General features: G+C 48.5%; 1 protein-coding gene across 3 annotated transcripts in view; it reads left to right on the top strand.

The window, feature by feature from the left end:
- The window catches only part of UBR2 (ubiquitin protein ligase E3 component n-recognin 2), a 1248744-nt gene extending 1236603 nt beyond the window's left edge, over positions 1-12141 (top strand). For all 3 annotated transcript variants that reach the window (XM_069233963.1, XM_069233965.1, XM_069233964.1), the window contains exon 47: positions 11428-12141. In XM_069233963.1, the coding sequence (XP_069090064.1) occupies positions 11428-11569 (142 nt within the window). In that variant the 3' untranslated portion in view covers positions 11570-12141. The remainder of the gene's footprint in view (positions 1-11427) is intronic.
- The last annotated feature ends 405 nt before the right edge of the window (positions 12142-12546 follow it).

The following is a 12546-nucleotide window of genomic DNA, read 5'->3' on the forward strand; positions in this document are numbered from 1 at the left end:
TGGACTACTGTAATTCTCTTTATCTTAACATCAGTCAAGCCTCACTAAATAAGCTACAACTTATTCAGAATCAAAGCGCGCATCTGGTTCTAGATTTAGACAAGTTTGGATCTGCCAAAGTTAGTTTGTACAAACTCCATTGGCTACCTATTAGGAAGCGCATTACTTTTAAAACGTGTCTGGCTCACAAGTCCCTCTACTTAAGGGTCCTTACTCGCCTCTTCCATCTATCAAATGGTACATACCTGGGCGGATCCTCTGATCAGCTGACCTGAGGTTAGCTTACGCTTCTAGGACTAAGAAAGTGAAATGGGGGAACAAAGATTTTTCTACAGCTGCTGTTAAACTATGGAACTCCCTCCCCTTGAAAATAAGGAATATCCCTTTTCTTCAGCTTTTTTGCAAACAACTTAAAACCTGTTTATTTCAGTCTTAATTAAGAGCGATCGCAGGATACAGTTTTTTCTCCCTTCATAGCGCTTTGATACCTCTGGTCGAAATGCGCTTTATTAAATACTTTATACATTCATTATACATACGCAAGGGTGCCAGTATGCCTTTTGGTATCGTTCCCAATCTCTATTGAGCCATTCCAAATCTTGTCCAAATACACAGTTCTCAGGTCCATCTGTGATGTTGCAGCAAATAGAGGCCTTCAGAGATGCCATGCTACATTGTTTTAGCCTTGTACCAATTCTGCCTGCTGTGCTTTTGGGTTAGAAGGATACACAGAGGTCTCCAGTTGGTCTTCCACCAACAGGTCCACCCTCCGCATCGTCTGTTCCCCTTTGACACTCATTGGGTTAAGCTCCGGTGCTGACCTAGGTTCCTGCATCCCACACCTCCAAACACCCCTCCCTCACACCTCCCTCACACCTCCCACGCCGGCTCCCTGTTTATTGAATCAGGAGGAGGATTTGCAGCCTGTTGTGCTATCCGACTCCAAGCAGAATGCACCACAACATCCACTGAAGCCACGTCCAGCTATGACTAGAACACAACCAACAGACAAACCTTCCAATTCAGACACTTTGCCCTTACCACGTGATGAGGCCCAAACTTTGCACAATCTTTTCAGAACTGACTCAGATATTGACAATTATGATGAAGGGGATGAATATATCGCACATTATGATGAGGAAAACTGGCATGAGGAGCTCCCAAGATGGCAATGATCCGGATACATCTACAAATACTGGCCTTGTGTCCCCCCTCCCCCAGTCCTGCTACTGATGAAAGTGCATCCTTCACTGTCGTCATGCAAAGAGCGTCAAAAGTCTACACCTAAAGCGCCATACTGTGGAGGTGAAGATTAATGCTTTGACTGAGGTACTTCAGCCATGTCAGGCACCCAAAGAATCTCTATTCCCATTTAATGAGGCCCTGTCAATTACCATTTTGGAGACTTTGGACATTTTGGCAAAACCGTGTTTGGGTCTCCTCTTAATAGGCAGGTATCTTCCTGCCATAGTACTGTTGCAGGAAACCAAGCCTATCCCATAAAGCATACACCAACAGAGTTTGGTGGTATAGGCATTTACCAGTAAAGTCAATAATAAATCCATCCCTACCACACTGTCTGACTGTGAGTCGTAGAGAATAGGAACATTTGGCAAGCGGATCTTCCCTACGGGTCTTGCTCTGAGGTTTTTGAATGCCATTTGTCTTCTAAGTTGCTACTCCCCGGTACCGATATGGAGCCGGAGGGGGCATCACTCAACAATGTATCCAGTGCCACTTGGAGCCTTGCTTCCCAATTCAGATCCTGAGCCCTATTCCTATGAGTTAGGACTCGGGGAGAAATGGGAGGGGTCACTGGACCCTGAGGAAGTCCAGCCTACATTTCAAGACATGGACCGGTGTGAGAAAATGGATGTAGCTAGTGGCCTGGACACTTCCCCAGGGGGCATGCTTTCTCCCCCCCTACCGTGGCTACCAAGGAGGAAGCATCTTCCGCAGTGGTGGTGTGGAGGTCCTCAAACTTCAGTTGCCCTTGGTGGCAGTCAAGACCAATGTCTTGGTGGCAGTCAAGACCAATGTCTTGGTGGCAGTCAAGATCAATGTCTTGACAGAGGTGCTTCATCAGGGAGTCTCCCCATCTCAACTGCTTCTCCCATTCAGTGAGCCCTTAAGGATGTCCTTTTGGGTACATTGTCCAAGCCCAATACAGGGGTTTAGGAGGTTGGGTCAGTGTATGGTATACACCAATAGATGAGTCACCCTGTACTGAGTCCAGGCAACCCTTAGAGAAAGTGTAGGAGGAAACCATATACTAAAAGAATTGGATGCAAAAATCACTTCCAACTCAAACTACCACCCAGGGACCCTTAGGACTGGAGGAGTACTAATACCCCAAAGGTAAGTAGGTAGGATTCCCCAGTCGCCCATGTGCAGAGTGGTAATCCCGGGGTCAGTTTCCAGAGGATAACACAGGGCAGCAGTGGTTGGAGTTTTCGTGTTTTAGGACCCCTCCCAGAGGACCCAAGGAAACCCATTGGGACAAGGAAAGTTGGATAGTGCCCCCACTCATGGATACCCAGATAATTGGAGTACCTACACCACGGAGCCCAGGTGCATGGGGTGAATTTGTGTCTGAACTTCCTGTTGAAGTCAATGGGGACCTTGGTTATCCAGCTTCTGTTGTGACCTGTGGACCAGTTCGATGGAACCCAGGTGTGGATTCCTGATGAAGAGGACCTAGGGAAAGAGGGGATAAAGTCAGACCACCCGGAGGTGCCCAGGCGGTGCAGGAGGGCAATGCCCATCCTTCTTGGAGATGCTTTCCTGTTGGACGGTGGACAAAGAAGTGCAACTGTGGAGTCCAGGCAATGCATGAAGATCCCAGGAGTCGTCCCCAAGCTCTCCCACGCCGGTCGTGAAATTGCAGAGGGTTCAGTGGTCAGCAGGACCGCCAACAAGCCTTGGAAAATGCAGGGAAGCGATGCACAGAGTTTGCAGGAGTTGTGGGGACCAGCGAGGTCCAGGTGACCTAACCTTGGCAGGTAGGTCAGGGCTAGCCCTCAGCAAGCAGGAGAGCCAACAGGAATCATTGGAGCCCCCATGTGAATCTTCGGCAGCCAGCACAGGGAGTCGCAGCGAGGCTTCAGCAGCACAGCAAAGAGGGATGCCCCAGTCGCAGCAGTTGCAGAGAGGACGTCATTCTTGGAGCTGCGTAGGGCTGGAGGCTGGGGATTCTTGGCGCTAGGGGGTCTCTGGACTGGAAAGCCATCAAGCTTTAGCAATGACAAACACACGGGTGCACCAGTATGCCAGTTGTGTAGGGTAAAAGTTACTTACCAATTCAAATAAGGGGAGAGATCACTAACACTAGGGTCCAGGTTGGCAGGATCCCAGTGTACTAAACATACTGACATCAGGCAAAATGTGGGGGCAACTATGCTAGAAAGATGCTTCTTTCCTACAAGAGGCTCCTTTGAATTGGACAGTCACCCGTCACTACTGCCACACACCAGAGGACACAAATTTCTTCACTCAAAACCCCACCTCTGATAGTTTGGTGGTCCATGCATCCATCTCTCATTTTAAACGTGACGCGCTCCCTAGCGACCCGCTGGTTAGGGAATCCAAGAGGCTGGAGACACTTGGGAAGAAGTTGTTTTGTTCTGGCAGCCTGGCATTGATGTCTGTAAACACTGCATGCCTTTTAGACCTCTATTCCCACCCTCTTTGCGATACAGTTGCACAAGTACTGCCTATGGTCCCAGAGGAGGCCTGGGCTGTGTTCTCCCAAGCTGTGGCAGATGGGAAGGATGCAGCAAAGTTCTGAAATCACTGTGGACTCAGCATGCCCAACTTGTTGGGCAGAGCAGTTTTGTCAGTGGTTGCCCTTAGGAACCACACCTGGCTTCGTACTACTGGCTTTTCGGGGGATGTCATGTCCTCTGTGATGGACAATCCCTTTGATGGCTCCTGTCTCTTCAGAGACAAAGCGGACTTGGTGGTAGAACGTTTTCAAGACAGTTGGACCATGGCCTGATTTTTGGGACTATCTTGCACCCTTTGCCACCCTAGTCCACGCCAGTACCCACCCAGCCACTTTGCCGCTCATGGTCTGGTATCCACAGACCTCATGGATCAGGCAGCCAGAGGTCTGGTCCATCCTCACCCCCAATCCCTAGCCCCTCCCTCCTGCAGCTGCAGCCTCCAATCCCTCCTTATCTGCCCTTATACTGTCATGGGCGTCTGGTTGGTGCCAGGATTCGCCATCACTTGATCCACTGACATTCCATGCCTTCGGACAAGTGGGTTTTGTAGATAGTCCTAAGGGGCTATTCCCTTCCCTTCATGACTACCCCCGCCCCTGTGCCACCATCTCAAGACAGGCTGACGGACGATTCTTCTCCACAAGGAAGTTGCAGGTCTCTTGGCCAAGGGAGCTACAGAGAGGGTCCCAATGCCAGAAGAATGTTGTGGTTGTTATTCTCTCTACTTTCTGGTGCCAAAGAAGGACGGAGGCCTTCGTCCTATCCTAGACCTGTGGTCCCTGAACTACTTACTCAAGAATGAGAAATGCAAAATGCTCACATTGACTCGGATTTTGTCTGCATTGGGCCCATAGACTGGATGGTAGCATTGGACATGCAGAATGCATATTTTCACATCCCTATCTTGCCTGCCCACAGACGTTACCCGTGGTTTACAGTTGGCCATGAGCGTTTCCAGTCAGCAGTGTTCTCCTTTGGCCTGGTAGTGTCAATGTTCCCCTATCTCGACAAATGGCTGTTGATTGGCATGCCCCAGGCTGTTGTCTTCTACCTTCAGACTATGGCGGACCTCCTGCACTCACTGGGCTTCACTACAAACATGCCAAATCCACACCTGACTCCTTCTCAGGTGCTTCCTTCTATTGGAGCTGTTCTGGACACAGTGCAGTTTTTTGGGCTTATTCTCCAGAGTGGCGAGTCAAGGATAGTTAGGCTATAATACTGGAGTTTCATTCTCTATCCTGGGTTTCAGTGAGACAGACTCTGAGGCTGCTGAAACGTATGGCCTCCTGCATCCTGCTAGTAACAAAATGCATATTGCCACATGCGGGCTGTGCAGTGGGACCTGAAATTTCAATGGGCTTATCAGGGAAATATGTCAGACATGGTCCATATCTCAAAGGGAACTGTGAAAGATCTGCAGTGGTGGCTAACAAACCAAGATTGGGTCAGCAGCAGTTTCCACTCCTTTTCCAACTAGATTTGACAGTAGGGACATGTAGGAAGTTGGCTCTGTATATACTATCTCAAGGTGAGAGATAGTGTGCACAGAGACCAAGGGTTCCCCTTAGACATTGATAGTGGCAAAATTAGATAATTCTAATGCTCTACTTTGAGGTAGTGTGGTCGAGCAGTAGGCTTATCAGATGGTAGGGTTAAGCATTTGTTGTACACACACAGGCAATAAACACACTCAAAGGCTTAACTCCAGGCCAATAGGTTTTATATAGAAAACAAACTTTCTTCATTTATTTTTGGAACCACAAGATTCAAATTTGAGGTAAGTGTGTAAAATGTAAGGTACTTCACACAGGTAAGTATAGTACTCTGATTTAAAACAGTAGTACACACAGTTTTGGTTAAAATGGCAAATAGCTATTTTAAAAGTGGACACAGTGCAAAAATCTACAGTTCCTGGGGGAGGTAAGTAAACATTAGTTTCTCAGGTAAGTCGAGCACTTACACAGTCAGTCTCCTGGGCATAGGCAGCCCACTGTTGGGGGTTCAAGGTAACCCCAAAGCCACAGCACCAACAACACAGGTTCGTTCAGGTGCAGAGGTCAAATGAGGGCCCAAAACACATAGGCACCTATGGAGAACAGGGGTGCTCCGGTTCCAGACTGCTAGCAGGTAAGTACCTGCGTCCTCGGGTAACAGACCAGGGGGGTTTTGTAAAGCACTGGTTGGGACACACACAAGCACACAAAACACACCCTCAGCGGCACAGGGGCGGCCGGGTGCAGTGTGCAAAGTAGGCATCGGGTTTTGTATTGAAAACAATAGAGGATCCCAGGGGTCACTCTGGAAATGCAGGCAGAGCACAGGGGGGCATCCCGGGCCAGCCACCGACTGGGCTGGGCTGAGGGCTGCCTGCTGGCCACTCCTGCACAGGTAGGTGGTTCCTCTCTGTCCTGGGGGCTGCGGGTGCAGTGTTTGGTCCAGGCGTCGGGTTCATTTGTTACCAGGTAGTCACGGTTAGGGGGAGCCTCTGGATCCTCTCTGCAGACGTCGCTGTGGGGGTGCAGGGAGGTCAACTCTGGGTGTCCACATCGTTGTAGTCTCCTGGGAGTCCTCTCTGCAGTGTTGGTTGTCCTGAACTCGAGCCGGGGGTCGTCGGGTACAGAGTGGGAAGACTCACGCTTCTGGCGGGAAGTTAGAGTCTTTTTAATGTTGCTTGCTTTGTTGTTGTTTCTGGACAGAGCCACTGTCCTCAGGAGGTTCTTGGTCCTTTAGGTGCAGGTCAGTCCTCTGAGTCCTCAGAGGTCGCTGGTCCCGCTGGATGGCGTCGCTGTGCAGGTTTTTAAGCCTGGAAACAGGCCGGTAGGGCTGGGGCCAAGTCAGTTGTTGTCTCCGTTGTCTCTGTGGGGCTTTCAGGTCAGCAGTCCTTCTTCTTTCTTCAGGTTGCAGGAATCTGATTTCCTGGGTTCAGGGTTGCCCTTAAATACTCAATTTAGGGGGTGTTTAGGTCTGGGGGTCAGTAGCCAATGGCTGCTGTCCTGGAGGGTGGCTACACCCTCCCTGTGGATGGGGGGGGGGGAGAAGAGGCACATCCCTAATCCTATTGGGGAAATCCTCCAAAACAAGATGGAAGATTTCTTAAGGCAGGGTTCACCTCTGCTCAGGACACCTTAGGGGCTGTCCTGACTGGTGGGTGACTCCTTGTTTTTCTCATTATCTCCTCCGGACTTGCTGACAAAAGTGGGGGCTGTGTCCGGGTGGAGGGCATCTCTACTAGCTGTAGTGCCCTGGGGCCTTGTAACACGAAGCCTGAGCCTTTGAGACTCACTGCTAAGTGTTACAGTTCCCGTAGGGGGAGGTGTGAAGCACCTCCACCCAGTGCAGGCTTTGTTTCTGGCCCCAGAGAGCACAAAGGCTCTCCCCCCAGGGGGTCAGAAACCTGTCTCAGTGGCAGGCTGGCACAGACCAGTCAGTCCTGCACTGAAGGATTGGGTAAAATACAGGGGGCATCTCTAAGATGCTCTCTGTGTGCATTTTTACAAATCCAGCACTGGCATCAGTGTGGGTTTGTTATTCGGAGAAGTTTGATACCAAACTCCCCAGTGTTCAGTGTAGCCATTATGGAACTGTGGAGTTCGTTTTGACAAACTCCCAGACCATATACTTAATATGGCCACACTGTACTGACAAGGCCTGCTAGAGGGGTGACTTACCTATGCCTACGTATGCCACAGGCAGTATTTTGTGTGCATGGTATCCTGAGGGGGATGCCATGTCGACTTTGCCTTTTTCTCCACACCAACACACACAATCTGCAATGGCAGTGTGCATGTGTTAGGTGAGGGGTCCCTTAGGGTGGCACAACACATGCTTGCAGCCCTTAGGGACCTTCCCTGGTCACAGAGCCCTTGGTACCACTGGTACCTTTTATAAGGGACTATCTGTGTGCCATAGGTGTGCCAATTGTGGAAACAATGGTACATTTTTAGTGAAAGAACACTCGTGCTGGGGACTGGTTAGCAGGGTCCCAGCACACTTCTCAGTCAAGTCAGCATCAATATCGGGCAAAACATGGGGGATAACTGCAATAGGGAGCCATTTTCCTATATGACAGGTGTGTCACTCCTGGGATGGGGCAACCATCTGGGAGAGGGGGAGATCAGGGGACTCTGGTCTCCTGCAGAATCTGGACTCCACATAAATATGCTGGAGTTGCGGGTGATCCAACTAGCATTGACGGCATATTGGAATTCCGGGTGGATGACCAAATCTTCATGGGGTATGCTGGAGCTTAAAACGGTTGTGCTGTGCAGAAAAGGACCATCTCCAGAAGGGGTCGTGCTACGCATTAAAATCTGCTATGCTTTGTCCAAGAAGCTATGCCCTGAGCTTGCATGCTCATTCTACCAAAGTTGTGATCACTGCGTTAGCGCGTGGAATTCAAGTCCTGGATAACTGCCAGGCAGCAACATGGGCTTCCCTGCACACGTTTACCAAACATCACTGCCTGGACAGTCAGGTCTGTTGTGTCTGGTATTTTGCCCATTTGGTCCTGCAGGACCGCCTCATCTGAAATTGGTCTGCATACCCACCTCCTGGGATGGTATTTCCTGGGTAACTATGCTAAAGTAGGGAATCTACAGCTAGAAGTCTCTATCAGATGAACAAGTTACTTACCTTTGGTAAAGCCTTATCTGGTTGAGACTATACCTAGCTGCAGATTCCGTACCGACCCACCCATCCTTCCTGTTCTGCAAACGTATTCCTAAGAGCAGGGCTATATCCCTTTCAGGGCCCTAGTTTTCCTTAATAGTGGTCAGAGTTATTCATAGCTTCATACTTCTGCCATGGAAAGTCATGAAAAGAAACAGACATCGGCACACCTGGGAGGTGTAGGAAGCTGGCCAGGTGTGTGGTGAACACCTATGGTGTTATATCAGGTCCAGGTATCCCCTATTAGTGAAGTGTAGGCAGTGTCTTGAAAGCCAGGGCTCTCAAGAGGTAGCTGTGGATGAGCAGCCAAGACTTAACTAGGAGACATGCAAAGGTTATGCCATACCACTATAGTCACACAGCAACTTATCACATATGAAAGAACCACACTGTTACACAAATAAAGGTACTTTATTATGGTAACACAACACTAGAATATTTATAAGCAGTTCCCCCCCTTAACTGGGGGTAAGTACACAGTAATTATATACACAATAGCAATTAGCATAGAAACAACAAGTATTGGCAATACTTAGTAAAAATAAAGAGGGCCCTAGGGGCGGGCCAAACCACATACTTAGAAAGTGGAATGCGAGATACAGTCCCTCATCCAAGGATGTGGAGTTGTTAGAGGGGAGCTGGAAGAACTTGGAACCCCAAGAGGTGAGTACCTGAGTGACCCCCCCAGAGACCAGGAGAGCAGAAGTAAGTACCTGGTCTTCCCAAGGACTAACAGGAGGACTTGAAAAAAGGATTGTACAAGAACAGGACGTGACTAGAAGAAACCAAAGGTGGATTCTGGTAGAAGGGGACCTGAAAAAGAAGGGGACAGAAGCCAGGATGCAGTGTCCAGTGGGGGCAGGAGCTACTACCTACCCTTCCGTGGTCGACGGGGGAAGAAGACCAGCTGTGGACCCCAGGAGCTGCAGATGCTGTCCTAAGTTAGTCATCGGGTTGCAGATGGTCAGTGGTTTTGACAAACCACCAGCAAGCTTTGGCAAATGCAAAAGGAGCAAAAGAAGAGTTGCAAGGCTGAAGAGAACCAGCAAGGCCCAGGGAACTCGGAGAGCCAACAGAAGCAGTTGCAGCCCCCACAGGCAACCCACTGGCAGCAGGCACAGTAAGTTGCAGTGAGGCCCAGTCAGCACACATGAAGAGAAGTCCCACATTGTAGGAGCAGCAGAGAGGAGACTGTGCTTGGCAGGAAGATGTGCTGGAGGCTGGGGCTACTCGACGCCTGAAGATCCCTTGGAGCAGGAGACAACAAGCCTTGGTAGCTGGGCGAGTCACGATGCACAGGGGTACTGTCCTGCAAGGAGAGACAAGGGTTCACAGTCTTCCAAGTTGGACAGCTGGTAGAGATGGCCAAGGGGACAACTCCAGAGCACCACATGTGATGCAGGATCCACACAGTTAAAGCGGAGAGCAGAAGCATGCAGCTGGACCTTGTTGCAGTTAGTGCCTGCAGATGCAGGGTAGTGACTCCTTCACTCCAAGAGAGATTCCTTCCTGCTTCTTGGTAGAGTGTGAAGTCTTGTTGACCCCAGGAGAGGCAAAGCCTGGAAAATGTTGCAGTTGCTGGAAGGAGCTGGAGAAACAATGTTGCAAAGTGAAGTTGTTTCAGGAGTTGCAGCTTAGTCTGTTCCTGAAGAGTCCAGTTGTGGTTCCGGTGGCCAGAAGTCGAAGTAAACGATGCAGAGAAGTCCTGGTGGAATATTGCATGTCAAATCTGGTGCCCCACCTCAAGGGAGACCCTAAATAGCCCTAAAAGGGGGTTTCGTCACCCACTAAGTTGACCACCTATCAAGAGGGAGCGGTGACCTGGTCATTCAAATGCCTCTGCACATCACGGTATCAAGATGGCAGAATCAAGTGGCCACCTGGAGAAGCCCTGAGCACCACCCCTGGGGTGGTGATGGACAGAGGGTAGTCACCCACCTCACTTTTGTCCAGTTTCATGCCAGAGCAGGGACCGAGGAAACCGGTGTATGCAAGGAGGGCACCAAATGTGCCTTTCAAAGAAAACAGGTGGCTTGGGGAGGCTACCCCTCCCAAGCCTTGTAACACCTAGTTCCAAAGGAGAGAGTGTTGACTCCCTCTCCCAGAAGAAATCCTTTGTTCTGCCAACCCCTGCCTGCGCTGGTCAGGCAGCAGGAGGGCAGAAACCTTTTTGAGGAGTGGCAGCAGCACGGGTTTCCAGGAAAACCCGAGAAGACTTGTAGGAGCAATACTGGGGGTCCTCTAAGAGTGCATGGAATCATACAACCAATACTGGCAACAGTATTGGGGCATGATTCCGACATGTTTGGTACCAAACATGCCCAGGCTCAGAGTTACCATTATGTAGCTGGACACAGGTGACAGTGGACAGTGACCTGTGTCCAGTACACGGGTAAAATGTCTTCCCACACTTACGAAGTCCAGTGTAATGGAGCTGGAGTTCATAGGGGCACCTCTGCTCATGCAGGAGTGCCCTTACACACAGGGACCTGCATCCTGCCCTTTGGGCTAGGAGGATCTACCATAGGTGTGAGTTACAGTGCACCTTTTCACACAGGCTGCAATGGCAGGCCTGCAGGCACATTTTGCATGGGCTCCCAGGGGTGGGTGGCACAATACGTGCTGCAGCCCATGGGGAACCCCCGCGCCAGGGTACTGCTTACTAAAAATCTGCTGGATCCAGTCTGACGCCTGGGATAATTCTAAGTTAAGGAATCTGCAGCTAGATAAAGTCGCTACCAGTTAAGGCATTACCAAAGGTAAGTAACTTGTTCTATGAGCTTTCATATACCCTACCTTAAGAGGCTGAACACCTCTTGTGAGAAAGCAAGTTGGTTCTGGCTCACCCTGGTCTTCAACCAATTTCACATTCCCTAATAGTTATTTTGTCACCCTCCCACCCCTGAAAAAAAGAAAGTGAATTTATGTTCTACATTTAGACAATGTGAAGGTATATTTTGACAGTAAGCTACTTTCACTGTTACTGAAATGTTTCAGAATAACTAGCAGCTATTTAATTTTTGTTTTTTAGAAGGGGTAACCCTTTACATCTGTGCAAAGAGCGGTTCAAGAAGATACAAAAACTGTGGCAGCAGCATAGCATCACAGAAGAGATCGGACATGCACAAGAAGCAAATCAAACATTGGCAGGCATTGACTGGCAGCATTTATAATTATTCAGAACTTTACACTTAATTGTGATCTTTTTTACCATTGCTTTGAAAAAGAACATAAGAGGTGGGAGGTCTAACTCTAAATAAAAAAAATTCAACTTTTGCTTTCCTGTATATTCCATAAAAAGCAAAGTTCAATTATAAAGTAAATATGTAAAGTGCATATTGTTAGCAGATTCGAACTGTATTATTTCTATGTAGTTTCTAAACATGTAAAAAGTCATGATACCATGGTAACTGAGGACGTTCTGTACTAAATTCTGGCTATTTTATTCAAAATCAGGTCAAACTTTCTTTCAGACCATGAGAATTATTACAGGTGAAGTTGGAGCACAGACCCAGCAAAGCCATTAACTTTACATCCTTCAGTTTACTCTGTAGTATTTTTGATCACAAGTTAAAAACAAATATGAGGGACCCTCATCAGATACATTTTCGTTGCTCTAAATTCTTTTACGTTATTTATTGTTCTGCATTTTGTACTTGAAATGTTGTGAACACAAGTTGTAATAAAGAGAAAATATAACTGTCAATGTGTATCAGTAAATAAACTTTTACACTCAAACTTTAAATGTTTAATGTATTTATGTGTCATATTTTGTGGATCTTTTTCACTTTCATTTTTCAAGCAGCATTGTAGCATTTGAATCTGTAATATGATTTACCAGGAAGTCCATGTGTCCTCATGGACACTTCTTGCAGTAGTGAAATATATTTATTTTGCCTTTGGATGTGTACATCTACATGCAGATTCCTTCAAAGGTCTTCAGCCTGGGCTTCCCTCTAATAGTTCAAACACCACTAGATGATGCTATGTGGCTTCAGCGATGACTCCACCTTCACACATGGTGACACCAAAGTTTATTAGGCATCAACCAACTTTTTGTTCCTATTACAAAGACACAGCCCAGGACTCTCTCTTGGTGCTTGACCTATGAAATTCAATAGTGTTGTAAGGGCCTCTTGGACCCAAGTTG

This window comes from Pleurodeles waltl, chromosome 5, assembly GCF_031143425.1.
Source record: "Pleurodeles waltl isolate 20211129_DDA chromosome 5, aPleWal1.hap1.20221129, whole genome shotgun sequence".
Taxonomy (NCBI): domain Eukaryota; kingdom Metazoa; phylum Chordata; class Amphibia; order Caudata; family Salamandridae; genus Pleurodeles; species Pleurodeles waltl.